The sequence below is a fragment of the Mirounga angustirostris genome, unplaced genomic scaffold (assembly GCF_029215605.1).
Source record: "Mirounga angustirostris isolate CCGP_5_RB_7025 unplaced genomic scaffold, mMirAng1.0.hap1 SCAF_14, whole genome shotgun sequence".
NCBI classification, from domain to species: Eukaryota; Metazoa; Chordata; class Mammalia; order Carnivora; family Phocidae; genus Mirounga; species Mirounga angustirostris.
In genome coordinates, this window is record NW_026991722.1 from 26,779,086 (window position 1) to 26,804,709 (window position 25,624).

General features: G+C 53.2%; 1 protein-coding gene across 3 annotated transcripts in view; it reads left to right on the forward strand.

Annotated features, from left to right (window-relative positions):
- Positions 1-25,621, forward strand: part of ST8SIA5 (ST8 alpha-N-acetyl-neuraminide alpha-2,8-sialyltransferase 5) — a 54,407-nt gene extending 28,786 nt beyond the window's left edge. For all 3 annotated transcript variants that reach the window (XM_045886774.3, XM_045886775.3, XM_045886776.3), the window contains 6 exons: positions 3,619-3,711; positions 13,310-13,396; positions 16,869-17,013; positions 20,572-20,684; positions 21,425-21,517; positions 22,687-25,621. In XM_045886774.3, coding sequence (XP_045742730.1) covers positions 3,619-3,711; positions 13,310-13,396; positions 16,869-17,013; positions 20,572-20,684; positions 21,425-21,517; positions 22,687-23,155 — 1,000 coding nt within the window. In that variant the 3' untranslated portion in view covers positions 23,156-25,621. The remainder of the gene's footprint in view (positions 1-3,618; positions 3,712-13,309; positions 13,397-16,868; positions 17,014-20,571; positions 20,685-21,424; positions 21,518-22,686) is intronic.
- Positions 25,622-25,624: the final 3 nt, after the last annotated feature.

The following is a 25,624-nucleotide window of genomic DNA, read 5'->3' on the forward strand; positions in this document are numbered from 1 at the left end:
CAGATGAAGAAAGTAAGGCTCACAAAAGTGATGGGCCTAGGGTGGCTTATGGGGGGTAGGGAAGGACTGTGACCCCGTTCTGAAAGCCTGTCCACCGAATAGCCACCAAACACACGGCACAAGACCATTTGGAATCACTGTACCTCCCAGTTCCCGGTATGGGTGAGGTTGGGGATTCAGGAGAGAGGGAGACCGAGGGGAGGCTGCCAGAGGTAAGGCGGGGAGGGCCTTATGGAGACATTGGAGGGGCTGCCTGATGGCAGGGCGGTGCTGCCTGGTCTTCGCAAGTTTCTTCCTTGTCTTTGTGGATCATCCATCTACAGTCATATTCTGGCTTGGTTAGTGAGTGGGAAACACTGAGGGATCATATTGTAGTGCTGCGTGGGCCCTTGGCTATCACGTAGTTCAAACAGATTATTTTAAGGAGGAGAAAGAAGAGGCCCAGAGCAGGCAAGCGATTGACCAAAGTCACACAGCTGGCTTAGCGGCATAACAAAGATGTGTCTGCAAGACTCCCAGCCCCCTGAGACCACTGGGATAAGTCTCTCCTAAATAACTCCAGCACCTTATGAATCTGGAGCTTTTCTTTGTAGCAGCCTGAGATCATGGATTCAGAGGACCCAGTCGATTCCAAAGGACTTAGTGCCAATGGCTCTGGTTGCAAACGATGACACCAGACCTCACTTATTGTTGTGTGACTGGAAAATGATGTGAGTTACAGCCAAGGTCATGGACTTTTCTGGTGGCCTCATCCCTTGTTCTTAATTGTAGGTAACAGAATCCATCCATTGTGAAAGCAGAAAGGGATTCATTTAGGGGAAAGAATATAATATATAATAATAATAAATAATATATAATAATAAATATAATGTATTTATATATAAATATAATATGAGGGTGTGGTGCCACTGCAGTTTATATATAATATATAATAATAAATAACATAATAATAAATGTAGTATACTTACATAGAAATATAATCATGAGGGTGCTGCTACCACTGCAGTTTCCAAGAACCATGCCGCTTCTGCTACATTCGGCACCAGCAAAACAGTGCCTGGGGCCGCGTCATTCTTTACCTATTATAACAGCTCTGAATCAGTCTCATGTAAATGCTTCTGATTGGTTGAACCTAAATTGCATCCACGCCCTAGCTGCAAGGGAGTCTGGGAAATGTAGTTTTTAGCTTTCCAGCATCCGTAGTACAAAAGGTACAGAGGTAACAAAGACAGAATCCCGGTGTTTGAGATATTCACAACACCGCTTGGAAGGGAAAACAGATACATAAACAGACTGTTATAATACAATGCTATTTGCTCTAATTAACGACGTGGATGGAACTAGAGGGTATTATGCTAAGTGAAATAAGTCAATCAGAGAAAGACAAGTATCATATGATCTCACTGATAATGAGGCATTTGAGAAACAAGACAGAGGATCATAGGGGAAGGGAGGGAAAAATGAAACAAGACGTAACCAGAGAGGGAGAAAAACCATAAGAGACTCTTAATCTCAGGAAACAACCTGAGGGTTGCTGGAGTGGAGGGGGTGGGAGGGATGGGGTGGTTGGGTGATGGACATTGGGGAGGGTATGTGCTATGGTGAGCGCTGTGAATTACGTAAGACTGATGAATCACAGACCTGTACCCCTGAAACAAATAATGCATTACATATTGATTTAAAAAATGTTATATTTGCTTTTAGTTAAGAGACAAAATAAGAGGGACCCCAGGAGTGAGGGTCAGAGAAGGCTTCGCAGAAGTGGGGGCATTTGAGCTGGGTACTGAAGGATCAATTTGGGTTTGCCAGATGAGAAAGACAGACAAAGGAGTTCCAAAACACGGGGAAACAGAAAAAGGTGAGTGTGATATTTTGGGAATCCACAATGCCTAGTTCTTAGGAATTCTGCTTCAATTCTTTCACGACATGAAAACAAGGAGCCAATTTCATTTTGTCAACAGGAGCCAATTTATTGTATAAAATGTTTTAATATTTAAAAATATTACTTAAAAGTACTGAAAAATATAACTTTAACCCTTAACCATTAACTTATATGAAAATTAAGAACAAATATTTTAAAATATATAATTTGAAGAGTTAAATATGATACTATATACAAAAGTTATTTAAATACAGACATTTTAAGAAGAAGCCACTTTATTGGGTAAAATGCCTTTCTGTGTGTAAAGCAGTACATCCATGACACAGAAATGAGGCGTGTGAGAACACATGGGAAGTAGCCACCCCCACGTGTCGGGAAGGTTTCTGGGAAGTGCTCGAGGAATGATTTTATTTTAAATCCTCAGTCACGGCCCACAGGGCCCAGGAGAAGCCCTGGGTACCACTCCCACTTCTGATTCGCCAGAGCCACCTGTCGCCAGGGCACTGACCCCGCATTTAGAGTGGCTCAACCCTGCAGGCTTCTGGATTCTCTGGTGTTGAGCTGTTCCAGGATCCAATCCCCCAGCCTTTTCTGAGCAACCTCCAGAGAGAGAAGCTGCGAGGACAGGCCCCATCCTGCCTCCGTGGCTGAGCTCAGCAGTGAACGGCTATATTTTATGTCTGTGGGAACCCTCCACCCACCAGCCGTCGGGCAGGTACTCTTCCCTCTCTGGGCAGGTGGGAACTTCAGGTGTGAGAGGGGGCAGCTTTAAAGGTCTCCTCACCCAGTGGCTGTGGGAGGCCACAGGGCCCTTTTCAGGGGACACCAGCTGTCCTTATAGGTGAGTAGCCTCAAGTCAAAGTGCAGGCTCACGTCCCAGCTTTGCCATCTACCATCTACGTGGCTCTGGGCCAGTGAGTGAACTCCAGAGCTCATTCCAGATGCTCATGCTGATCACTTACCCCGTAGGCTAGTTCTAAAGATGAAAAGTGGATGCATCCACAGCAAGCACTTGGCCTGAGGTAAGAGCTCAGCAAGCACTGGCTGGACTGGATTCTGCGTGGAGCTGCAGAAGGGACCCTGAGGTGGCTCTGGCATGCGTGGAGCCAGCAGGTGTTGGGAAGGGCTTGGGCTCCCCTGTGGTGGGACCCAGCCCAAGCCTGGCCCGGTCCTACTGCTCATGGGACCTGAGCTCCATCTCCTTAGCCTCAGCTTTCTCAGCTGCCAAATGGGGAGAAAGAAATGTCAGCCTCACCTAGGCACAGCATGAGCCTGAGGGTCAAGTGAGTTACTGACTTGTAGAAAAAGCAGCAGCTCTTAGCTGTGCTCTTGTCCCAAGGGGAGGAGAAAGGGGCAGGAAAGGGTTGAAAGTGCTGCCTCACCAGAAGCTCGAGAATGAGACCATGCCCGGGGCATCCTCCCCCTTCCCCTCTCTTTCGCAGCCACTAATTTGGAACCAAACCTGCTTCTGAATGTCATGATTTGCTGAGACGAGTTCATGCCTTGTAAAGGCTTACACTCCTGGGGTAGTGGGGTGCTGGGAGTAATCAACCACCCAGTGATCAAGCCAGAGGGCCCCAGCAGTCCTGGGGGCCCCCAGCCGCCTGCTGGGGTGGGGCTGGTGTGCTCTGTTAATTTGACCAGGATCGACCCGCCCCCACCAAGAGCCCCACAGTCCCCCCACAAAGTCTGGCTGGCTTCTTCGCGTAGTAACCTCTGTCCCTGTTGGTTCCCAGGTACTTTGAATTTTACGAGGGCCCGTTTGAATATAACTCCACGAGATGCCTGGAGCTGAGGCACGAAATCTTGGAAGTGAAGGTGTTGTCCATGTGAGTGTGGCTGGGGTGGGTGGTGGGCACCTGGGATGGGGCAGGACCCCGCAGAGTGAGAATGACAGGCAGGACCCCGGGGGTGGGGGGGGGGAGGCGGGTGGTAGGGGCACGGACCCCACAGAGCGAGAATGAGATCTTCTTCCCCCGGGCCTCCGGCATTTGGAGAGCAGGGATAATTGTGCATTCTATGAAAAAAAGGCCAAGTTTGCAAGGTCACCTCTGGTGACTCAGGGGATTCAGTCCCTGTCTCAATTACCAGTCTCCGAGACATCGTCCCTGGGCTCCTCCTGTATGGAAGCCAAAGAGAGCACGGGAGCATCTTACCTGAAATTCAGGACTCCGAGTGGAGGGTTAAGCAGTGCCCTCTTGCTATTGCCTTTTCAACATTTTATAGTCATTAGTTAAAAACTTTTTAATTATTTAAATGATGCAGCATTCAAGTGGTACAAAAAGGCGGATAGTGAAAATTCCCCTCACAGCCCCTCGGTCCTCCTCAGAGGCAGCCCAGGTGTCCTTGTGCATCTCCCCAGAGAGTCTGCATCAGCCAGCACCTGTGTACGGATATGCTTTATTTATTTATTTTTTTTCACAAATCACAAAAGAACTGTACTTTCTGCTCCTCACTCAACAGTACCACACCTATGGCTCTTTTACAACCTATGGGAGAAAAAGCACATTACACGCTGCACATTTCAGTGCGTGGGAGCTTCCGCCAGCCTTCTCTCCCACATGGGGCCACCACGAATCCATCACCCGCTGAGAGGAACGTTGTTGTGCTCATCAGGGCATTTGGTTTCAAGTAAAATTCATAGGTATTTGCAAACAGTCCTATCTGGATGTGGAAGGACTATAGTTTATTCAGACTCAGGTGGTGTTGGGGGCTCTTGTGGACTCATGGGCCCCCGACACAATGCTGGGATCACGGTCCGTGGCCCCCAGGCAGCAGCCGCTGTGCCTTTCACCATTTGACACGATTCCCATGCGGTGTGGGTCATAGACGGAGCATGGGCCTGGGGGGCTGGCAGACCTGGGATCTTCCCAGCTCTGCATCTTTATACAAATTACTTAACCTCTCTGAGCCTTTCCTTACCTATAAAAATTGGGACACTGTTACCTAGCTCTTACAGGTCACCACAAGACTAGTTGAAATAAGGTATGTGAGAGCAGATAGCCCTGCAGTCCACACCCACAGTAGCTCACATACTAGGTGCTCCGTCAGTGCTCATATGCCTCCCTCCCTTTTCTTCCCCTTCTGGACCCACCCCCAGGGGCAGTAGCTGCAGCAGGTTTTCGGGGCTGTCATTCAGAATCCAGAAGTTTAGTAGCTGCAGGGAAGCTCCCAGGACGCGTCCAGCTGGGGCTAGCTGCGTTATGGTCCCGGTACTAACCAAAGGGCTCTGTACCCTCTCTAGAGGTAAACGCGGGAGGCAGCTCACCCTCCCATCAACCCCACCCAGCCCTGCGCTGAGTGCACACCGTGCACCGTGGTCCCTGCCCTCGTGGAGCTCACAGCCCAGCAGGGAAGCAGACAGTAATACCTACTTACCCTAGGGACACAAGGGGATGGCAGGGAACTGGGCTTGGGCTGGGGCGGGGAGTGGGTTGTCAGGCAAAGCTTCTCTGAGGAAGGGATGCTGGCGCTCCTGTTGGAAGGGCGGTCAGGAGGGAAGTAGGCCAGGAAGGTTCCAAACTGAGGGAACAGTCTGTGCAAAGGCCCTGTACCGGGAAGAAGCCTGCTGTGTCCCCGCTCTGAAGGGTCAGGGCAGCTTGAATGCCAGTGTGTGTGGGGTGGGGGGACACGGGAGCCATGTTGCTGAAGGGGCAGACGGGGGCCTGACCTGGTGAGGCCATGCAGTGCAGACCGGGATTCAGATTCTGTCACTGTCTGAGGGCCGCGGGAACCTGTGGGAAGACTTTAAGCAGGTGGCGGTGGCGCGTGTGTGATGTGATCGGTGAGGAATTGGGATTTAGTGGCAAACGTGGCCATCTGGACCTCAGGCACGAGCCAAATTCATCAGCTCCTAAGCAGAGATCCTTTGTCTTTTCCCGGAATTCAAAGACCTCGGGCCCTTAAATGTGCCATTCTGGAAAGCCAGGGCTTGTTAACAGCATGCCTTAGTGTCCTCAGAGGTAAATAAACTCGTTTTAAATTATAAAATGCAGATAGTTTCTTCATGGTCACCTCAGAGTCTAGACCCGAAGATCTGAGAGACCCCGGTGGGCCATCGTTCTCGGTGACTTCCCGTTCCTCTAGCCGCGCACTGCCTCTGTGTTCGAGTTAGCCCCTCTGTGAGCTGGCGAGAGCCGCCATAACAAAGCACCACAGGCCGGGCACTTTGGTAGATCCCACAGCTCCAGAGGCGGGCGGTCTGAGATCAAGGTGCCGACAGGGTTGGCTGAGGAGGCCTCTCTGCTTGGCTTGCCGATGGCCGCCTTCTCCCTCTGTCTTCACACGGACTTCCTTCTGTACCTGTGTCCTCGTTTCCTCTTCTAATAAGGACATCTGTGGGATGCGGGCCCACCCTAATGGCCTCATTTCAGCTTAACCACCTCCTTAAAGACCTTGTCTCCGAAGAGTCACATTCTGAGATCTTAGAGGTTAGGATCACAACACAGGAGTTTTGAGGACGAGACGATTCAGCCCCTAACAGTCCCTATCCCAGCTTCCACCCGGGCCCTGCATCACAATGTTGTGGGTGGGGTAAGGAACCTCACCTTTCCCATGATCGGTGCCCACCTTTGTCCCTCGTCAGGGACGCATGTTTGGTGCTCTGCACGTTAGGCTTGAGCTCTCCTCTCTGCCTTGCAGCATCCGCTCTGGTCTCCTGAGCTGAGCAGCTGTCCCAGCTGGTGACCCCTGGGCCTTGCGCCACCCTGTGTCCTTCACCTCCACGAGGTCCCCAGACCCTGGGAGTCTGGGCCCTGGTGGCCCTGGGGCTGTGAGAGGAGAGGAAAGGCTGAGGCTCTTTGCGGGGCACGGGCATGAGGCTGACGTCTCCTTTCCTGGGCCCGCAAGCTGAAGCTCGGTGGGACCTCCAGGGCTGACATCAGAGATCCCGGAGGCCGGCCTCGGACTTGAATGGTCCTAGCATCATCCGGGTACCTGCGGGCCTCATTGTGCTCTGGCCCAGGGCCATGAGCGCTGCTCCCAGTGGAGACTCTGAGTCATGGGGAAAGGTTAAGTTGCCATCTGTGTGTGGAGGGGGCTGCGCGGCTGGGCTGTGAGGCCCTTAAGGCGTAAGAATGTCAGCCTGCATTCTGAGGAGACAGGGAGGGGTGTGATTCATCTGGGAATGATTCTGATCCAAAATTGCTGCAAACACTGGTAGAAACCAGTTAGTCGGAAAATTCCCACATGGAGAAGACCTTGGTCCCTGATGATGGCAGACGCAGGAGGAGTTACTCTGTGCTGATTTATTATGAAAGGCATCATCCCTAATACTTGTACAAATTATTTATTTGAAGGTAGTCATTCTCGAGTCTCTTGGTTTGGGAGCCAGTTCCTGCCACCAGGTGGGGGTGGTGTCTGGGACGTCACCCTGGGGCCTCTCCTGCAGCCCCTTCCCCATCTTTCTGGGGTAGGGAGGCCTGCGCTGCACCCAGGAACAGAGGCTGGGAGGCCCCTTCGTGCCCAGGCGTCTCTGAGCCCCCGAGTGTGAGCCTGCATGGTCTCAGGACGTGGGCAGGGCACATATAGGAGAGCTGGGTGGAAACAGAGGAGGCCAGCGGAGGAACGGGGGAGAAAGAACAGAGATGGTCACGATCACCTCCTTATCCTCACCATCTGTTGCCATGGCAGGAAAAATCAAGTAGGATCGAGAAGCTGGTAATAATAAAAAGCCACAGTCCCCTGCCCCACACCTTCGCCCTGCAGCCTGCTCCTTTGGACTCTGGCTGTTTCTTCCGGTCATTACCTCCACACCTCTCAGTAACACGCACCTGCTGTTATTTCTCAACTTACTGCCGTGTGCACTGACGTCCTGCCTTGGTGGGTGAGGATTCAGCCCCCTTATGCCACCCCCACCCCCTCCCCACTCTTCTGGGTTGGGGGATAGTGCTGTTTTTAGTTCTTCTGTCTATAGATTGCCTGAGTAACTTATTTCTGGTTCTACCAAATACTGGCAGTATCTCTTGAGCCTGTACTTTGTAAGATGGGGCTATTAAAATCATCCCTATGTTTTGGTTCCAGTCGTCCGTGTATTTACCTTTAAAAGGTCATTCTATTGGTACCCATAACAAGCCTTTTTTGGGGGTTTCCTCTCTAGGTTGACTCTAAAATTTAAAGAACAGAAAATAGTGATTCTCCTTCCTTTCTTGTACATCCTCCCCCTCCCCTTTTTTTTCCTGGAGCTTCTACTCATCTTTTCCCTCTTGAACTCTTTGTCTCTATTATGCCCTATTTCGGGTTTCTGCTTGCCTCTCCAACCAGCCTTCCCCTCAGAGTTTCTCTTTATCCTTGTGCTCCAGTGTGGACAGCCTGCTCTCTTGCTGGGCCAGACGCCAATGTCCTGGGAACTTCCCTTCCCTGACTCCTCTGCTTGGATTCAGTTTTGTGGAGAACCCATAGCTACTTCTTGTTTACGCCTTCATTTTGCTTCTACCCATCTTCCAGTCATTTCCAAATGATTGGTAGGAGGTCAGGTTTTGAGTTCTATGTCTAAATGACTTAATTCTTCCCTTATACCCGATTGTTGGTTTGGTGGGGTTGGAATTTTAGGAGAAAATCATTTTCCCCCTGAACGCGCTGAAGACTTCCCCCGTCGCCTTCTAGTGTCCAGGGCGATGGGAGCATGATGCCATCTGCTCCTTTGGAGGTGACCTGTTTTCTTCTCTCTGGAGTGTTTCTGGATCCTGTGGTTCTGAAATGTCTGGATGATATGCTTCAGGATAGACGGCTGTTGGACCTCTTCATCCGGGGCTCATGTCCAAACTCTTGAACGTTCTTTTGGATTTTTAAAATATTACCTAGGGCGCCTGGGTGGCTCAGTCGTTAAGCATCTGCCTTCGGCTCAGGTCATGATCCCAGGGTCCTGGGATCGAGCCCCGCATCGGGCTCCCTGCTCCGCGGGAAGCCTGCTTCTCCCTCTCCCACTCCCGCTGCTTGTGTTCCCTCTCTCGCTGTGTCTCTCTCTGTCAAATAAATAAGTAAAATTTTTAAAAATAAAATAAAATAAAATATTTCCTTCTCTCCATTCCTCTCTACTTCCTCTTTCTGGTCCTTCTAAGGGTTGTCCACCGGACCTTCTGGATCGCTCATGTAGCGCTCCCTGTTTGATGCCATTTTTTCTGTCTCTGCCCATTGCTTCCACTTTCTGAGAAAAGTCCTTGACTTCATTTTCCAGTTCTTTTAACGAACTTGTTCCCACCCTAGAGCTCTTTCTTTGTCCTCAGAGCAATCTATTCCGACCTTTAAGGATGTCATGTCTTTTAGACTCTCTGGAGACACTAAGTAGAGTATTTTAAAGTTGTATTTGGTTCCTCCAATATTTTTCTCTAAAGATTTTATTTATTTATTTGAGAGAGAGAACACAAACTGGGAAGAGAGGCAGAGGGAGAGGGAGAAGCAGACTCCTCGCTGAGCAGGGAACCCCCCCCCCCCCCCCCCCCGCCATGCAGGGCTTGATCCCAGGATCCTGGGATCATGACCTGAGCCAAAGGCAGACTGACCGAAGGCAGACGGAAGGAGCCACCCAGGTGCCCCTCTCTTTGGATATTTTAACTGATGGTTTGTCTTCATCTGTTTCCTTCCAGTTAACCAGGTGATCCTTGGTTATTTTATTCATATTTAAATTTAGAACAATAAAAAGCTGTTAGGAACTCTGTAGGAGAGCAGGCCTTCTTCAAGAGTCATTGTTGGAGATGCTACTCCTTTTGCTGTTAGAATGTCCAAAGCTTTTCACTGGGAATGATAATTGGTTTTTGTTTTTGTTTTTGTTTTTTGGTAGGAACTGACAGTCTGATTCAATCCCTCCCCTCCCTCTGCTGGACACTGAATATTTGGCTGCTGTGGGGGTGGGTTTGATGGTTCTGGATACAGACTTACAGCTGATGCTCATTTTCAGCACCATGCCCCATCTCCACCCTCCACCCCCTTTAAAAATGGCCCGTGGGGTTGGACTCTGTCTCTGGGCCATGTCACCCCTCCATATGACCCCCCTCCTCCTTCCACACACTTGTCGAAATCTCTCTTCCACTGAACTCCCCCCACTGCCATCATTCTATTCATCTGGTAGGTCTATAACTTTTTTATTCCTCTTCTGGAATTTTAGTGGTGTCTGCAGAGAAAGGAGATCAGAGCCTGGGGTCAACCCCTCATCTTTAAAGTAAAGGTGATCTCTACATTTGTAAAGCAATTTATAAAGTATTTTTATGCATATTATCTCATTTGATCTTTCTGACAACCCTGGAGATTAGCAGGGCAGAGGTTATTATATCCGTTGTACAGATAAAGCATCCAAGTCTCAGAGAGATTCAATGACTTGTCCAAGGTCACACTGCAAGTTGGGGATGGAGCCAGGATTCAAGGTTGGGTGTTCGGGCCCCAGCCTTTGTCCAGCGCGTGACAGGCATTGGAGGCACAGAGAACGGGACCCAGATGCTGGTGACAGTTGGACTTGGGACTCCGGCCTGCAGTCCTGCGAGGACTGTGTTTCCAGGAGGTGTCTGAGGCACTGGCCATGTCGGGTGCTGTTCTAGGGGCCTATAGGTTGCAGAGAGCAGGGGAGGGAAGAGTGGGTGAGGCGGGGGGTGCTATGTAATGCCTCTCTTCTGATGTCACATTAACCTGAGACGTGAGGGCTACCGTGGGAGGTTTGGGGAAGCCAGAAGGAAGGCATCAGCTTGGAAGGAGGGGTTCCTTCCAGCTCCTTAAACCTGCCAACTAAGTTCCTGCCCCAGTGCCTTTGTACTCACTTTTCTCTTTGCCTGGAATACTCCTTCCCCAGATGTGTACATGGCTCACGCCAACCATTTCAGTTCTTTGTACAAAGTTCTCCTCTTCAGGGAAGCCTTCCCTGACCAACCCTTCTGAAACAGTCACTTTTTAGTTCCTTTACCTTGCTTCATTTTTCTTCATAGCACTCACCTCTCCCTGACATGGCATTATTATCTGTTTTCTTTTTCTTAGTTGGGGTAATAACACTTGACACAAGATCTGCCCTCTTAAACGTATAATCCAGTATTGTTAAAGGTCGCACTAAGTTGTACAACGGATCTCTAGCACTTATTCATTAGAATAAGTAGATCGTGGAGGAGCCAGAAGCTCCCCCTTTCTCTTTCCCAAAGCCTCCAGCAACCACCATTCTACTCTCTGTTTCTCTGAGATCGACTATTTAGATGCTCCATGAGTGGAATCCTGTCATGTACATCCTTCCGTGACCGCCTTATTTCACGCAGCATGATGTCCTCCAGATTCATCCAGCTTGTCACCTATGGCAGATTTCCTTCTGGTGAAAGGCTGAAGAGTATTCCACTGTACATCTGTACATCTGTACATCTGTAGATTTTCTTTATCCATTCACTCATCAGGGGACATTTAGCTGGTTTCCATACCCTGCTTACTACTGAATAATGCCGCAGTGAACATGGGAGTGCACCTAGTTCTTTTCCCATCCTGATGGCAGTTCTTTTGGGTATATACCCAGAAGTGGAGTTGCTGGATCATAGGGTAGTTCTATTTTTAATTTTTGGAGGAAACCCCATGCTGTTTTCCATGCCGGCCATGCCAGTGTGCATTCCCACCAGCACTGTGCCAGGCTTCCCTTTTTGCCACATCCCCGCCAACGCTGGTGATCTTTTTTGTTTTCTTGATTTTAGCCATCCTAACAGGTGTGAGATGATATCTCGTTGGGGTTTCAATTTGCCCTTCCCTGATGATGAGTGATGTTGAGTGCCTTTTCATGTGCGTGTTGGCCATCTAGATGTATTCTTTGGAGAAATGTCTGTTCAAGTCTTCTGCCCATTTTATTTTTATTTTTTGTTTAATTTTTATAAAAGATCTTATTTATTTATTTGAGAGAGAGGAGAGAGAGCACGAGCGGTGTGGGGGGCAGAGGGACAGAGAGAAGCAGACTCCCCGCTGAGCAGGGAGCCTGATGCAGAGCTCAATCCCAGGACCCTGGGATCATGACCCGGGCCAAAGGCAGATGCTTAACTGACTGAGCCACCCAGGTGCCCCACTTCTGCCCATTTTAAAATCAGGTTATTTGGTCTTCTGCTATTGAGTTGTAGGAGTTCCTTATCTATTTTGGATTTTAACCCCTTATCAGATATATGGTCTACAAATACTTTCTCCTGTTCTGTATGTTGACTTTTCACTCTGTTGTGGTCCTTTGCTGTATAGAAGCTTTTTAGTTTGACATGATCCCACTTGTCCCTTTTTGCTTTTGTCATTTGTGCTTTTGTTGTCATATGCATACATATCTGTTTTCCATTTGCCTCCTTACTAGTATTTAAGCTCCATGGGAACAGCAAGCTGTTTTGTTCTCTGCTCTATCCCCAGTTCGTGCCATATAGAGGAGTACAATCAATAATTATAGACTCTATTTGAACCCAGACTTATGGATTCATTCACTAATTTATTGATATGCTCAACACTTATTTCCCACACATTGGCCATGTGCCTTAGCACTGGATTTATGGGGGTGACCTCAGACATGACCCCCTGACCCCACAGTATTTACTTTCTTGTGGGAAAAATTAGGAGTGAGTAAGGACAGGTTATGGGTTTTACAAAAGGGAAAAGTCAGGGGATCGTGAGCAAGCATCCTCATGGCAGTGCGGTTTAACCATAAAAATAACTTTCCTCTCTCAGGAGCTTTCCGTGCGCACTTCCCATGCCTAGCCCTTTATTGTATCATTTTATTTAATAATCTTAACAGATCTGGGACTGTGAGTGATAATCTATTATTATGCTCATTATATAGATGAAGCTCCGAGAGGTCAAATACCCTGTCTGAAGTCCCTTAGTTAGGAGGTGTCTGGACTGGGTCCGGGGCCCAGCTCCTCTTCTAGCTCCAAAATCCACACACTTTGCTGCCATCCGGTATGACTTCTCCGGCAATCACCCCTCCCCGCACCGTCATGTGTGCGTTCCTTCTGTGGGGGAGGCTTGCCCTCTTTGGGAGCAACTGTTTCCCCGCCAACGAAACACAGGGACCCAGCTCTGTAGAATGAACCTGGTTTTTACTTTATGGTTAAGTGAGTATTTGCCTTGTTTTTAGAATCAAAGACCTCTTTGGGAAGCCAATGAAAGCTTCAGATTCTCCCCTAAGATATGCACATGGGTGGACAGACAGGGGATTTTGTCTGTAATTCGGGGCGTTCCTGAGTTCCCTTAAGGCTGGTGGCTCCGTTGACAGAACTGACAATGAGGAAGGTGGAAGGCATGCTTGCAGGAGGGCGGTTGGCTATCTCTAGGAATGGGCAAGGCCCCAGATGCCGGAGCAGCCAGAATACCCCAAATAAGAAAACACCTTTCGTGGAAAGGACCACCCCAGGATGTGGCACCTGGGGAGCAGGAAGGGAGGATTGGGAATGCCGACACTCTGTCCAGCCTGGCCCCTTTCACGTGCTCTTCTGTCCTCGCCTCCCAAAGGGTGAAGCAGTCGGAGCTGTTCGACAGATGGAAGAGCCTGCAGATGTGCAGATGGGCGATGAATATCTCTGAAGCCAACCAGTTCAAGTATCTGTGATTTGTCTGCCCTCCCCAGCCCTGCCGTTGGTGCTGTTCTCCTTCCTGCCACCCCGTCCCGCAGGGCCCCGCCCTGGGCTCATCTTCCCCAGAGCTGACCCCGCCTGCGCTTTGGGATCTGGGCCGTGGGGAGGTTCTGACTCAGTGCACAGGCTGAGATGGGCACCTTGCTGGCGGCTGTCCCCCACATTCCGGCCCTTCGTCCTCACGGCAGCCCCGCGGGGCGGGGGTGTTGTCTCCACGACAGCCCGTCACAGTGCCGTGCTGGGCTCCATGTCTCCAGCAAGCCTGAGCGAGAAGGCGCGCTGAGCATCTCCTCTGGCCGCCCCCTGTCGCCACCCCCTCGTGGGGCAGCCTGCACCAGACGTGTGAGGCCTGCTGCAGATTCGTCTCTGATTGCTTTCTCACCCAAAGTGATAGGTTATAAGCTCCCAGAGAGGCAAGAGCTGTAGCTTCAGGTTCCCCTGTCTGCGAGAGCTAAGCAGCCAGCATGTGTCCACAAATCCCTTTTGATCGGTGGGAACTGTAGGCTCTCTCCTTCGCTGAACTCCTGTGAGCTCCCAGTATTGTTGTGGTGCAGATGGAGCTCACGGAGTGGAATCGGTGGGATTCTAGGAATGTGTGCATGAACCGGAGGCAGGCAAGTCAGGCTGGAGTTCACATGTACCGAGGAGGCGTCAGCACGCGGCCATCCTACCCGGGAGGCTGTGGAAAGCAAATGACACTCAGCATTTTGTCTTTTCCTTCGAAGTCATTTGTTCCAGTTTGCTGCAGTTCCGGGCCCCATCTAGAGACCGAGTTGTGGTTTTAAGTGGCACATTTCTAGAAATGAGGATGTCTAGTGTGGTAACCCCTGAAGAGAAGGTGCCAGCAGCCCCGACCCAGAGGCCCCGATGAGCCTGCGGATTCCTGGCTAAGGCCCCACATGCCCCATCATAAAAGTCAAACGTGAACTTGGAGCAGAGTGCTGGGAAGCAAGAACAGGGCCAAGATCTGTGCGGCAGGTGCCACCCCAAATCTGCCTCTTAGCAAGAGGTGTTACGGTGGGCACTGCATGGGCAGACGCCCCCGGGGGTGGCCGAGGCCTGAGCGTCCTGGTGGTGTGGCTCATCCACACCCAGCCTAGTCGAGGTCCATGGGATGCAAAAGGATGTTGTCCGGGCTGAGAGCTGAGAGAGGCCCAGAAGTCTCCTTGCTGGGATTCACAAATCTAAGGGAATAAGGAAGCAACAGGAAGGTGAGGTGACAGAAGAAAAACAAGGATGAGTGTGGGGGCCTTCAGTAGGGATCAGCCGGCACTATCCTGGGGAGAGGCTCCGGGGCAGCCGGGACCCTTCCGGGGGTGGTGGCGGCGGGGGGGTGGGGAGTAGTGTCAGATGTGGAAAAGGGAGATGACATCAGGTCTTGCTAGGCTTTAAATGGAAAAACCTTTAAGGCCACTGGGTGGCCCCCCTTTGCTCTCGTCACAAGCTCATTAAACCGTGATGAGATTCTTAACTCAGGCTTGTAAGAGCCTGGCACGGTGAAGTGGGCGGCGTGGAAGGGGTGTGCTAGAAGAGGGACATGAGCTTTCCAGTTGTAGGAGAGGGGCCCTTTAACTGAGGCCTTCCCCCACCCTACTGCCTACAAATAGACACATTGGCATTCTGGTTTACGTATCAGTCATTCGTGAACTTGGTTAATGGGAGTCAGTCACCCTCTATGGAGTACTCTCCAGCAGGCTGACAAGATTGAGTTCCTGGACCAGCAAAGCTAAATGGGCCAATGCTGACCCATGGCCTCTGCCTGGCCCCCACTCTGGGAGGCCTTAGTCACATTCTGAAACTCAGCACTCCACAGGAAAGGCCTCTCTCTGTGACCAACAGACAGCTGAGCGCCCCAGTGAAACCCTTGCAAGAGAGAAAGTCATAAAAAATAATTTTATAACCTTCCTGGCTTTGGCAACCTACAGTCACAGAATTACAGAGGGTCAGAGGTGGACCAGCCAAGGCTGCATTCTACAGACGAGGAAGCTGAGGTCCAGCCTAGGGAAGACACCTGACCAGGGCCCCACCGCTGGTGGGAGCAGACCAGAAACTAGAACCCAAGCCTCTTGACACCAGGGTGGCAACCCCAAGTTTCCATCCCAGACCTTGGAGGGGAACTTTCCAGAAAGCTCCTCCTCAAACGTTGGTGGTGGTCATCATCCCAGCTCCGTGGAGAAGGTGTCCCATCCCTCCTGGGGCCTCCTAGATGCTGCATGGGACTGTGCCTGGAGCCAGTGTTGGGGGGAGGAGGCCAGTGTGGACTTGGCACCCACTGCTGCTTCTGGAAGAAATGGAGCCTTGTGGGCTCAAAGCCCCCATGTGAGAGAGCAGAAGTTGGCCTGCTTTGTTAGCTATGGAGGGCTTTGGGCCCCCAGGGCAGGGGAGGGCGGGGCCCAGGGCCCGACCCCTCACCAGGCCTCAGAGAGGGAGTGACCAGCTGGAGTACTAGCTCCCACCCAAGGGATGACGGACAACTCTGCCGTCTCTGGCCTGGCCGGCTCCCAAATCTGCCTCAGCAGCTACCTTCTCCCTAGGAGGGTTTATTTTTTTATTTTTTATTTTTGTAAAGCCTACTTGCATCATCTGAGCTTTAACCCTTCTGTAGCTTCTGTTTGAGTATTTTTTTGTGAGTGAAAGCCAGCGCCTTTTTTTTTTTTTTTTTTAAACAGTGAACTCCTGAGAACCTATTTTGGAAATCAGTCAGACTCCTCTTTCTGCAGGAAGTGGTCCAGCATCAGCCCACCAGCCCACTTTCTGATGACCCCCCTTCCTAAAACTCTAAATGATTGAAATTGCACGCTTCCATTGACCATTTTGTCTTGGGTTTTTCCTCCCCTGAGACAGGGTAAATGCCTTGTTTATAGTCTGCTAGGGGCCAGGAACCCAAGGATGAGCTCTCTATCCCCAGATTTCCATCAAGGCTGGAGAAACACTTCCAGCAAGTAGTAGAATGCTTAGTGGATCTTGATGAGCGCCCGAGTGAGGCGTGATTCATCCCACCATGGCCAGCAGCTGGCTGTCCACACTCGTGTGACTAACACCGGGCAGGATCCAGAGAGGCAGGGTCCCTGCCATCAAGGGGCTTTCATTCAGGTGGGGAGGGAGTCGGTAGGTGATGAAGTAGGTGGTATCCAGTCTGTGCACCAGGTCTTCGGAGGCCAGTGAGGTCCGTGGGGTGGGCAGCTGGGAGCTCACGGGGAGCAAGGACGGTGTGAGGAGAGGAGGAAAGGCCCAGGCACTGGGAGGCATGTTGAAGGCAGAGGAATAGCATGAGCAGGGGTGTGGGGTGGGGGGTGAGTGCAGGAAGGGGTGGGTGGGAGGGCACGGAGCTCCCTGATCACCTTGAGGAGCCTCAGTTCCGTGACCCCCCTGTTCTTCCAGAAGCTTGGCTCTGCCCCATGTCACCTGTCTCTCCCACTCTGTCTCCTGCCTGGCAGGTCCACTCTGTCCAGGTGCTGCAATGCCCCCTCCTTCCTCTTCACCACCCAGAAGAACACCCCCCTGGGGACGAAGCTCAAGTATGAAGTGGACACCAGCGGCATCTACCACATCAACCAGGAGATCTTCCGCATGTTTCCCAAGGTGCTGCTTTGGGCAGGGCAGTCTGGGCGGGGCAAAGGGGCGACCCCATATGGCCCTATGCGGCCCTGCCCTTGGGGTGTGGCATCCCTCTGCCGTGCCCTCCGCACCCACCGTCCTGGCTCTGGTTGGCTCAGCAGACTGCCCTCCAGGGCTCCTGTCTTGGCCCAGTGAATGCCAACTGGCTACTCTTTGAGTGACTTTGCTTATCAAATTTTGGTTATTGCGTTGCTTGCCGAGGACATCCTGAAGATACCTGGGACAGTGATTAAGTCTCCCACTGGAGGCAGGCGCAGGAGCAAAAAACGTTGTGCAAAGGTGTGCCCAAGAAATCACAAACCAGTAGAAAGCAAAGCGAGAAAGATTGATCTCACGTTGGCTGACCTTGGACGGTTATGTTATGATGTCTTCCAAGGCCTCAGTCTCCCTGTCCGTAACACTGGAGTTTGGGCTAGGAATAGGTGTGGCTGCTCATAACAGAGAATCTCACTTAACAAGTTAGATGTTAATTGTTCTCCTTTACATAAAAGAAGTCTGGAGCTAGGTTGTTCTTCAAGGCTAGCACGTGGCTCCCTGGCCACCAGGGGGAAGAGGGTAAGTGATCCCCCTGCGTGAACGGCTCAGGTCACTGAAGGCTGGGCATATGCACTCACCTGTGGCCTGATCGCGGCATCAGACTCTCAGAGAAGGAGCCCTGGAACCTGCATTTTCAGCTCATTCTGATGGTTATCATCTAAAGAGGAGGAAGATTTCACTGGATGGGTGCATAAGCACCTCCTGGAGACTGCTGGATCCAGAGCAGGACTTAGTGGGTCCAGAGTGTAGACATGCTGAATGGGGGTGTGTTCAGGTCTTTCTGGATGAAATCCGAGGGTCTGGGCTGCCCTGCTTCCACGGGAGGGCTCATGAAACAAAGCCTAGGGCTCCCTGCATTCTGGTACTTGCACAGAGGGTCACACAGACTCTCCCCCATCACAGCACTGGAGGATGATGGATACAAGCCAGCTTCTACGAGGTGGGTCTTGCAAGGCCCGGAACAGGAGGCTGGGGACAGCAGGTGGATTTGCATCTCGTGCGGGTCATGCCAGTGGGTGACACACAGCTCAGTTATGACATATGGGTCCACGGAGGGCTATGGGTTTGGACTGCCGAGGCCCAGGGAGTTAGAGCAGGGTTGCCAAATGTTCCCTGGAAAGGGCCGGAGAGTAAACATTTTAAGTTTTGCAGGCCATATGGTCTCTGTCACAGCTATTTACCTTTCTGGTGCCAGCACGAAGCAGCCACAGACCTCCGTGAGCCAGTGAGGGTGGCTGGGCTCCAGGAACACTCTAGTTCCTATTAGGCACTGAAATGTGAACTGCACCTAATTTTTACATGTCACAAAATCTTCTTCTTTTGATTTTCCCCCCAACCATTTACAAAGATAAAATCCATGCTTAGCTCTGGGGGAAGGGGGGTGGATACAGAAACGGGCAGGTCTGATGTGGCCCGAGGCCGGAGGCCATAATGAGCCACCCCCTCCCCCCAATCAGATCCTGTGACGTAGAAGTATTACCTCAGGGTAGGTAAGTCTTTCTTCGGGTTTGTATAAAATACAGCTTCTTGGTCTCCTACCCCCGCCCTAGAGATTCTGATTCCATGGTTCTGGGATGGAACCCAGGAATTTCTATTTTCAGAAAGTACTCCAGGTTGTTTTTGATGTGCAGAAGTTTGGGAAACACTGACATAGAACATAAAAGGCCTCCCTCTCTCCAAAGATAACTTTGGTGTTTTCCTTTCCCTGGTGGAAGTCAAGCAGTGCCGTCTTCCCCACTGGCTCTGAGATACCCTTCCCCCCCAACCCCCACCCCCCGTGGCCCCTGGGCCCCTCCCTCCAGGGAAAATGGGCCTTGAGGGACAGCTTCCCACAGACAGACGCAGCCCCTCCTGCAGATCTAGCCTCCTCCCTGAGGGTCCGCTGTGGTGTGATTGAGCGACCCATGACGCCACCTGGCAGCAGGCCCCACTGGAAGCCCAAGGTGCCGCCAGGGCCACGGTCATTCAGGGCTGGCCAGCTGCTGTGTGCTAGGTGGGGAGTCCCGCAGGCTTGTGGGCCCCCGGGGGGAGCTTCGGGGCCTCATGACAATAATAACAACCTGGTCCCCGTGCAGAGATACCCGTGGGTCAAGCACCGCACTGGGTAGGCTTTTCGTTTACACCACCATGGGGACCTCTGGCAATGTTTGGAGACATTTTGGTCGTCATGATACCCTTGACATCTAGTGGGGAGAGGCCACGGACGCTGCTAAACGTTCTGCAGTGCACGGGTCAGCCCCCCACAATGAGGAATGATCTGGTCCAAAATGTCAGCAAGCGCCAAGTTGAGAAACTCTGCTCTGCATCATCGCATTGAAAAGCATGACACTCGCATGTTATTATCCGAATTTTGCAGGTGGAAAAACTGAGTTGCTGAGAACTCAGAACACCAGTCCATGGTTCCTTCATCTCATGATGGGGCAAAACCAGGGCTGAGCTTGGGGCTTTTGCCTCGGGCGCCCAATCCTGGTTGGCCTCAGACTCTCCTGGGTGGACCCAAGCAAAGTCCTGCATCGTAGACAAAGCTCCCCAGTCCTGGGCCAGCTGGGGTGGTTGGTCCCCCTACCCTTGACTCCAGGTCTGTGCTTCTGCCTGTGCCGTGTGTGTGGCTGCTGGGCTCCGTCCGCCCCCGGCTGCCCAGGAGGGGATTATGACCTAGAGCAGGGACGTGGCAGGACCAGGACTCTTAACTCCTCAGGCCAGCCAGCGCTTGCCTCGGGTCCCCTGGAAGGCATGGCCAGGGAGCCTTTGTGGACAGCCGGCGCCCAGACCGACTTAAGCCCAGCAGTCAGGGCGTGACAAGGTCAAAGTGCTGTGAGGTGGTCACGCCCAGGGCTCCTGCGAGGGCCACTGTCCCTGGGCTCTCCTGTACTCGGAGCTCTTCCTCTGCAGAGATTTGAGGTGTTTCAGGCTCTCACTGCTCTCACTGGTGGCCTTGCTTCTCAACCCTTGGTCTCTTGTCCCTGCTGCTGCCAAGTCCCAGCATCTGTCCCAGGCCATATGACCTTGGTGTCCCAGGCCTACGTCCTCCCTGTGTACCTTGCCCTGAGCTGAAAGGGGGGAGGGCCAGGTTTAGGGCCCTGTCCCCATCTCTGCTGCTGTCATCCCCCAGCACATCTGCACGAGCCAATAGACTATGCATCTGGGAAGTCATAAAGAAGATGAGCTTCCAAACATTGGGAAAACCAAAAGCAAGCAGGACTGGCCATCACCTGTACTCCCTTCTTTCAGGAAACCTGAGGCATCCCAGGGCTTGTTGAAAAAGGCTGTGGAGACCCCGCTTCTCTTCCAGCTTTCGTAATTGCCAGGGGGGACTGAGAACAAGTCTCCTGACCACTCTTCTCATCTGCAAGGTGGAATAACCACTTTCCCCCCACAGTCCCTGCCAGGCTGGCTCGGAGAGGCGGCCGTGGGTACAGGGGTGAGGGCAGCGGAAGAAGGCAGGGAGGGCGTTGCCCCTGACAGCTGTGTGCCCATCTCTCCCAGGACATGCCCTACTACCGGTCCCAGTTTAAGAAGTGTGCAGTGGTGGGCAACGGAGGCATCCTAAAGAACAGCCGCTGTGGGAGGGAGATCAACAGCGCCGACTTTGTCTTCCGGTAAAAGAATGGCCCCGACCCTGCACCTGCTGCTTCTACCCCCCACGGCCCTCCCGTTCCCTGCCCTTCCCTCTGGTGGCGCCCCCAGCCCCATGCCCTAATGCCCTGTGCCCTATTGCTGTCCTTCAGGTGACCGGTCCCCACTCCCCACCCCTGCACACCTTTACACTCTGGCTTGTTCCTTCCCTTCTCCAGCCCTGTCCCTCGGGGCCAGTGGCCGAACCTGTCAGGGCCTCAAGTCTCCACATCTGCAGAATGGGAGGTTGCGGCCACCTCCCTGGTTGAGTTCTCCTCTTCCAGAAGCAGTGTTTGGAACCAGGGCAACCTTGTGGCTGACAGACACCAGTGTTGGCTTTGCTGGAGACTGGCCCTTGTATTTCTTCTTCCTTAGATAGAGTCCCCTCTTACCTCTTTGGTGATCCTCGCCTATAGTCTTTAGCCTGGATCAAGAAGATGGGTTGAAAATAAAAGCTTAAAGCAAAGGGATTGGGGGTGAGGTTGTAGTGGGGTCTCACGGGTCATGGATCCATAATCACCGTGCCTCTCAGGGTGGGAGAGGGAAGGAGTTGAACTTGCCCCTCCATGCGCAGGCTACCAAGGGTCCACCCCGCTGGCTGCCTCGGCACCCCTCTGCGTGTGAGCACTATCTTGCCTTCCCCACACACCCTCGCGCTGCCCACTCTCCAGCTCCCTCTGGAATGAGTGAGTACATGCAGCCAGGCTTCTTGTGTCTTCTGCAGGTGCAACCTACCCCCCATCTCAGAGAAGTACACCATGGATGTGGGCGTGAAGACGGATGTGGTCACTGTGAACCCCAGCATCATCACAGAGAGGTCAGTGAGCCTCCCCCAGACTCGTGCTGTCCAGGAGAGCAGCCCTGACTGCCACGCGTGGCTACCGGCCACGGGGAATGCGGCATCCAGGTTGACAGGTGCTGTCCATAGCGGGAGACACACACCTGAGTCCAAAGACTTACCATGGAAAAGACGATGGGCCACAGCTCATCAATTGTTTATGTTGATTACATGTGGAAATAGTAGTATTGGGGGTATATCAAGTTAAATAAAACACTGTGAGCATTCAATAGAATATGATGAAAATTAATTTCACCCATGTCTTTCTGCTTATCTAAATGTGATCATTAGGACGTTGAAAATTACATATGTGGCCTCCATGATGGTTCCCTTGGACAGCACTGGTCGGGACAGTCTTCACCTAGACGGGCCATAAAGCTCTCCAGTGTGTGATGGGGACAGGCAGCTTCCTATGCTGCTGTGTCCTGGCGGCGCTGGGGAGAAGCCTCACACAAAGATCTCAGTCCCCGCTGAGTGCCCCTCCTGGGGTCTGTCCGTGTGGGAGGCCTCAGGGAAGGGGGTTCAGGGGTTAAAACTCCAGCCAGGGGCACAGTCACACCATCCAGGTCAGGCTAGGGGCAAGACGGGGGACAGCCAGAGACCAGAGGGTGGGGAGTTGGTAAATGGGGTGAGGTGCCCAGGGACACTAACGGAGTCAGCAGAGTGAAGGAGCAGGGGAGAGGAGGGAGATGAGCCCACAGGAGGGCCCTTTCATGTGAGGAAGAAGGGGAGGGGGGGCTGTGGGGGAGGAGCGGCTGAGAGGACAGGCAGACTCTTTTGGTGTACCTCACTGGGGGCCTTGGGAGAGAACGTACGGGTGAATGGCCTGCGGACTCCAGGGAGAGCCTCCACTTCGTCACCCCTGCCCCACCGAGTCCACCCGGGGACGCCCTCACCCCTTGGGGTGAAGCACGGCGGTCCCTACACTGTTGTCCCTGGGGGCCCACTTACACAAATACAGCTGTCCCCGAGAAAGGCCGGGCATTCACCTTCGGAGGCGAAGGAAATGAAAGGGAGCAGCAGGGTGGCCTGGAGTGCCCTGCGTGCCCCGAAGGGGCCCCGGGGTGGCGGGTGGGGGCGGCAGGGGCTCCGGGGCGCCCACGGCCTGGGGAGTGGCCTGCCGACCGTGTCGCTGTGGCCCCGCCCAGGTTCCACAAGTTGGAGAAGTGGCGGCGGCCCTTCTACCGGGTGCTGCAGGTGTACGAGAACGCGTCGCTGCTGCTGCCCGCCTTCTACAACACGCGCAACACCGACGTGTCCATCCGCGTCAAGTACGTGCTGGACGACTTCGAGTCGCCGCAGGCCGTGTACTACTTCCACCCGCAGTACCTGGTCAACGTGTCGCGCTACTGGCTCAGCCTGGGGGTGCGCGCCAAGCGCATCAGCACCGGCCTCATCCTGGCCACGGCGGCGCTCGAGCTCTGCGAGGAGGTGCACCTGTTCGGCTTCTGGGCCTTCCCCATGAACCCCTCGGGCCTCTACATCACCCACCACTACTATGACAACGTCAAGCCCCGCCCCGGCTTCCACGCCATGCCCTCCGAGATCTTCAACTTCCTGCACCTGCACAGCCGGGGCATCCTGCGCGTGCACACGGGCGCCTGCAGCTGCTGCTGAGGGGGGCGGGCTGGCCGGCCCCGCGGCGAGCAGGACCCCGCTCCTCCTCTCCCTCCTGCGCCGGGCGGGGGCGGGGCGGGGCTGCCGCTCAGGCTGTCACGGCCTCGGCGTTCAGCTTCCTGCGTGGGTGGTGCGGGCCAGGAGGCAGGGCTGGCCCCCACCGCGTGTCCCCCCCCCCCCCCCCCGCCCCGGGCAGGGCCGGCTGTGTGCTAAGCTCCCTGGCCTCCGCCGGGGCCCCGTGTCCCCACCCTGCCGCCCGGTAGCATGCTGCTGGGCCACACCCCAAGATCAGGGGCCCTGGGGGATTGCAAGTGAGTAAAGCACATTTGCGCTCCGTTTTAGCACTGGGGAGAGCTCGCACTGTAGTGGCCTTGTCGCAGCTAGAGGCAGGCCCTCCGGAACGGAAACGGGGGAGACCGGACATGGGAGCACTGTCAAGATTTAGTTCCGACTTCTGGCTTCCAGGCCTTTATACCGCAGCCTCAGCTGTGAATTGCTGTCTAGAATCTCAGAGCTTACAGATCAACCCAGCAGCCAGACCTTCCTGTGAAGACAGAGTGGCTCAGGGGGGTCCAGGGTCTTAACCACGGTCACTGCAACTGATTTGAGTCCCTTAAGTGACGCCGCGAGATCTACCGCGAGCCCCGTGTCTTAGCATCTTCACCTCGACACCGTGTGCTGGGAGCCTCGCGCTTTCACCTGCATCCTCAGGCACACACACGGTCTCAGCGCCTCCAGGTCCGATCCTGTGTGTGATCTTCCGACGAGAAGGACCAGCCATTTGCACGAAGGTTTTCAGGCCAATGGTTTTGAGTCAACCTGCGCTTCGCAATCTGCTTCCTCTCCTGTCTCCTTATTTTCAGCTCTGTTTTAACCAGGAGTTATTTATAAGATCCCCTCTCTGTTCCTGAATCCTTCGGAATCCTGCTACATTGTGTTCCTGCACTGGAACTGTAGGCTCTGGGCTGGAAAGCACTGACATGTAACTGATGAACTCTGCAGACGGAAGTGCGTCATGGCCTCCAACACCAGCATCACTGAGGGTCCCACGGGGAAGGCAGGACTCCCCACATCCCACAGCCTGGCGGCCTTCACACACGTGGACCCACAGGCCTGTGCTTTGGGAAGTTAGCTGGGCCTGAGCCGAAAGGGGTTAACATGGCGTTTCACCTCTGAAGTTCTTTGCCTTTCCTTCCCCTGTGGTGTTTCCACCATCAGCAAGGTCCTACCTAACAGACACTTGCAGTGACTTGCCTTAGAACCTAGCTTTGTGGACGTGTGGATTGTTAGTTCCGGAGGGACTTCAGACCCCTTCCTCCCACCCTCCCTCCCTGCCGCCTTTTTCCAGAAACCTATTCTGCTTAGGTCTGGGGTGGGCTTGGGAAGATAGGGTGATGAATAAAGGCAGAGTCGCTTTCTTCTAGGGATGGAGGGCAGACCGTACACAGACCCCAGCCCAGCCTGCTGGGTGCCCTGAGGAAGGCGGGGAGCTGCGAGGTCTCAGCAGGGAGGGGGTCCCGCCATCCGATGACCACCTTTTACAGCCAGAGCAGCAGCCCCAACCAGTGAGAGGGGAGAGCGTGGGCTCAGTCCCCGGCCTCCAGGCTCCCGGTCCAGGGCTCCCTCCTTGGCAAAACCACTTTGTGTGGGCTCGTGTTTCATGTTGGTGGGTGGTTATGGAGTGCATGCTCCGTGCACAGCACTGTTCTAGATCCTCCTTCGTTCTGAGCCCTGGTCCTGACTGGGCAAGTCTCGGGCTGCTTTCTGTGGAGCAGGGACGCAGCCAATAAGACAACGTAGACCCCAGTGGGCCATAAGCTGGGAAAAACTGTGCAAGGGCAGTGGGTGACTAGGCTTTCTTGGGCTCTGCCCATTCCTCCCAAGGAAGGTACTTCTGGGGAAGGTTCCGGCTAGCTGAGCTTTCCAGCCATGTGTTTGTGGTTAAGTAAGGCCAGTTCTTGAAACTGTGGCATGTCAGGACTGCGAGGCTCCGAAAGACCATTTTATCCCACTTAAGGAAACAGGCCTCGAAGGGGAAGGTGGCCTGGGTCAAATCCTGCCTAGGGTTCTACTGAATGCCTGCTGTGGACCAAGCCCCCTGGGTAACACTTCTGTTCCAGGGAGAGCCGTGTCGGGGGCAGGAACCGTGGTGAATCAGACATCAGGGTTCCCACCGCTTGAGGGTGCCACAGGTTGGCAGCCGCCCCAGCAGGGCCCTCGTAGGAGCTGAGGAGAGAACGCAATGATCCACCCCGTAGAGGAATCAGGACTTATGTTCCCATTTCTGCTGGTGGATCTTAGGGTGAGTCTCTTCTCTCCCCACAGATCTGTTTTCCTCATCTCTACAACCAGGGCCTTGGGAAAGATCTCTAGGGTCTTTATAATCTCTAATTTGTTTTTGGAGGTAATCCTGATGTATAGATATGAGCCACAAATTGTATTTACTATTATAATAGCTAACATTTAGTG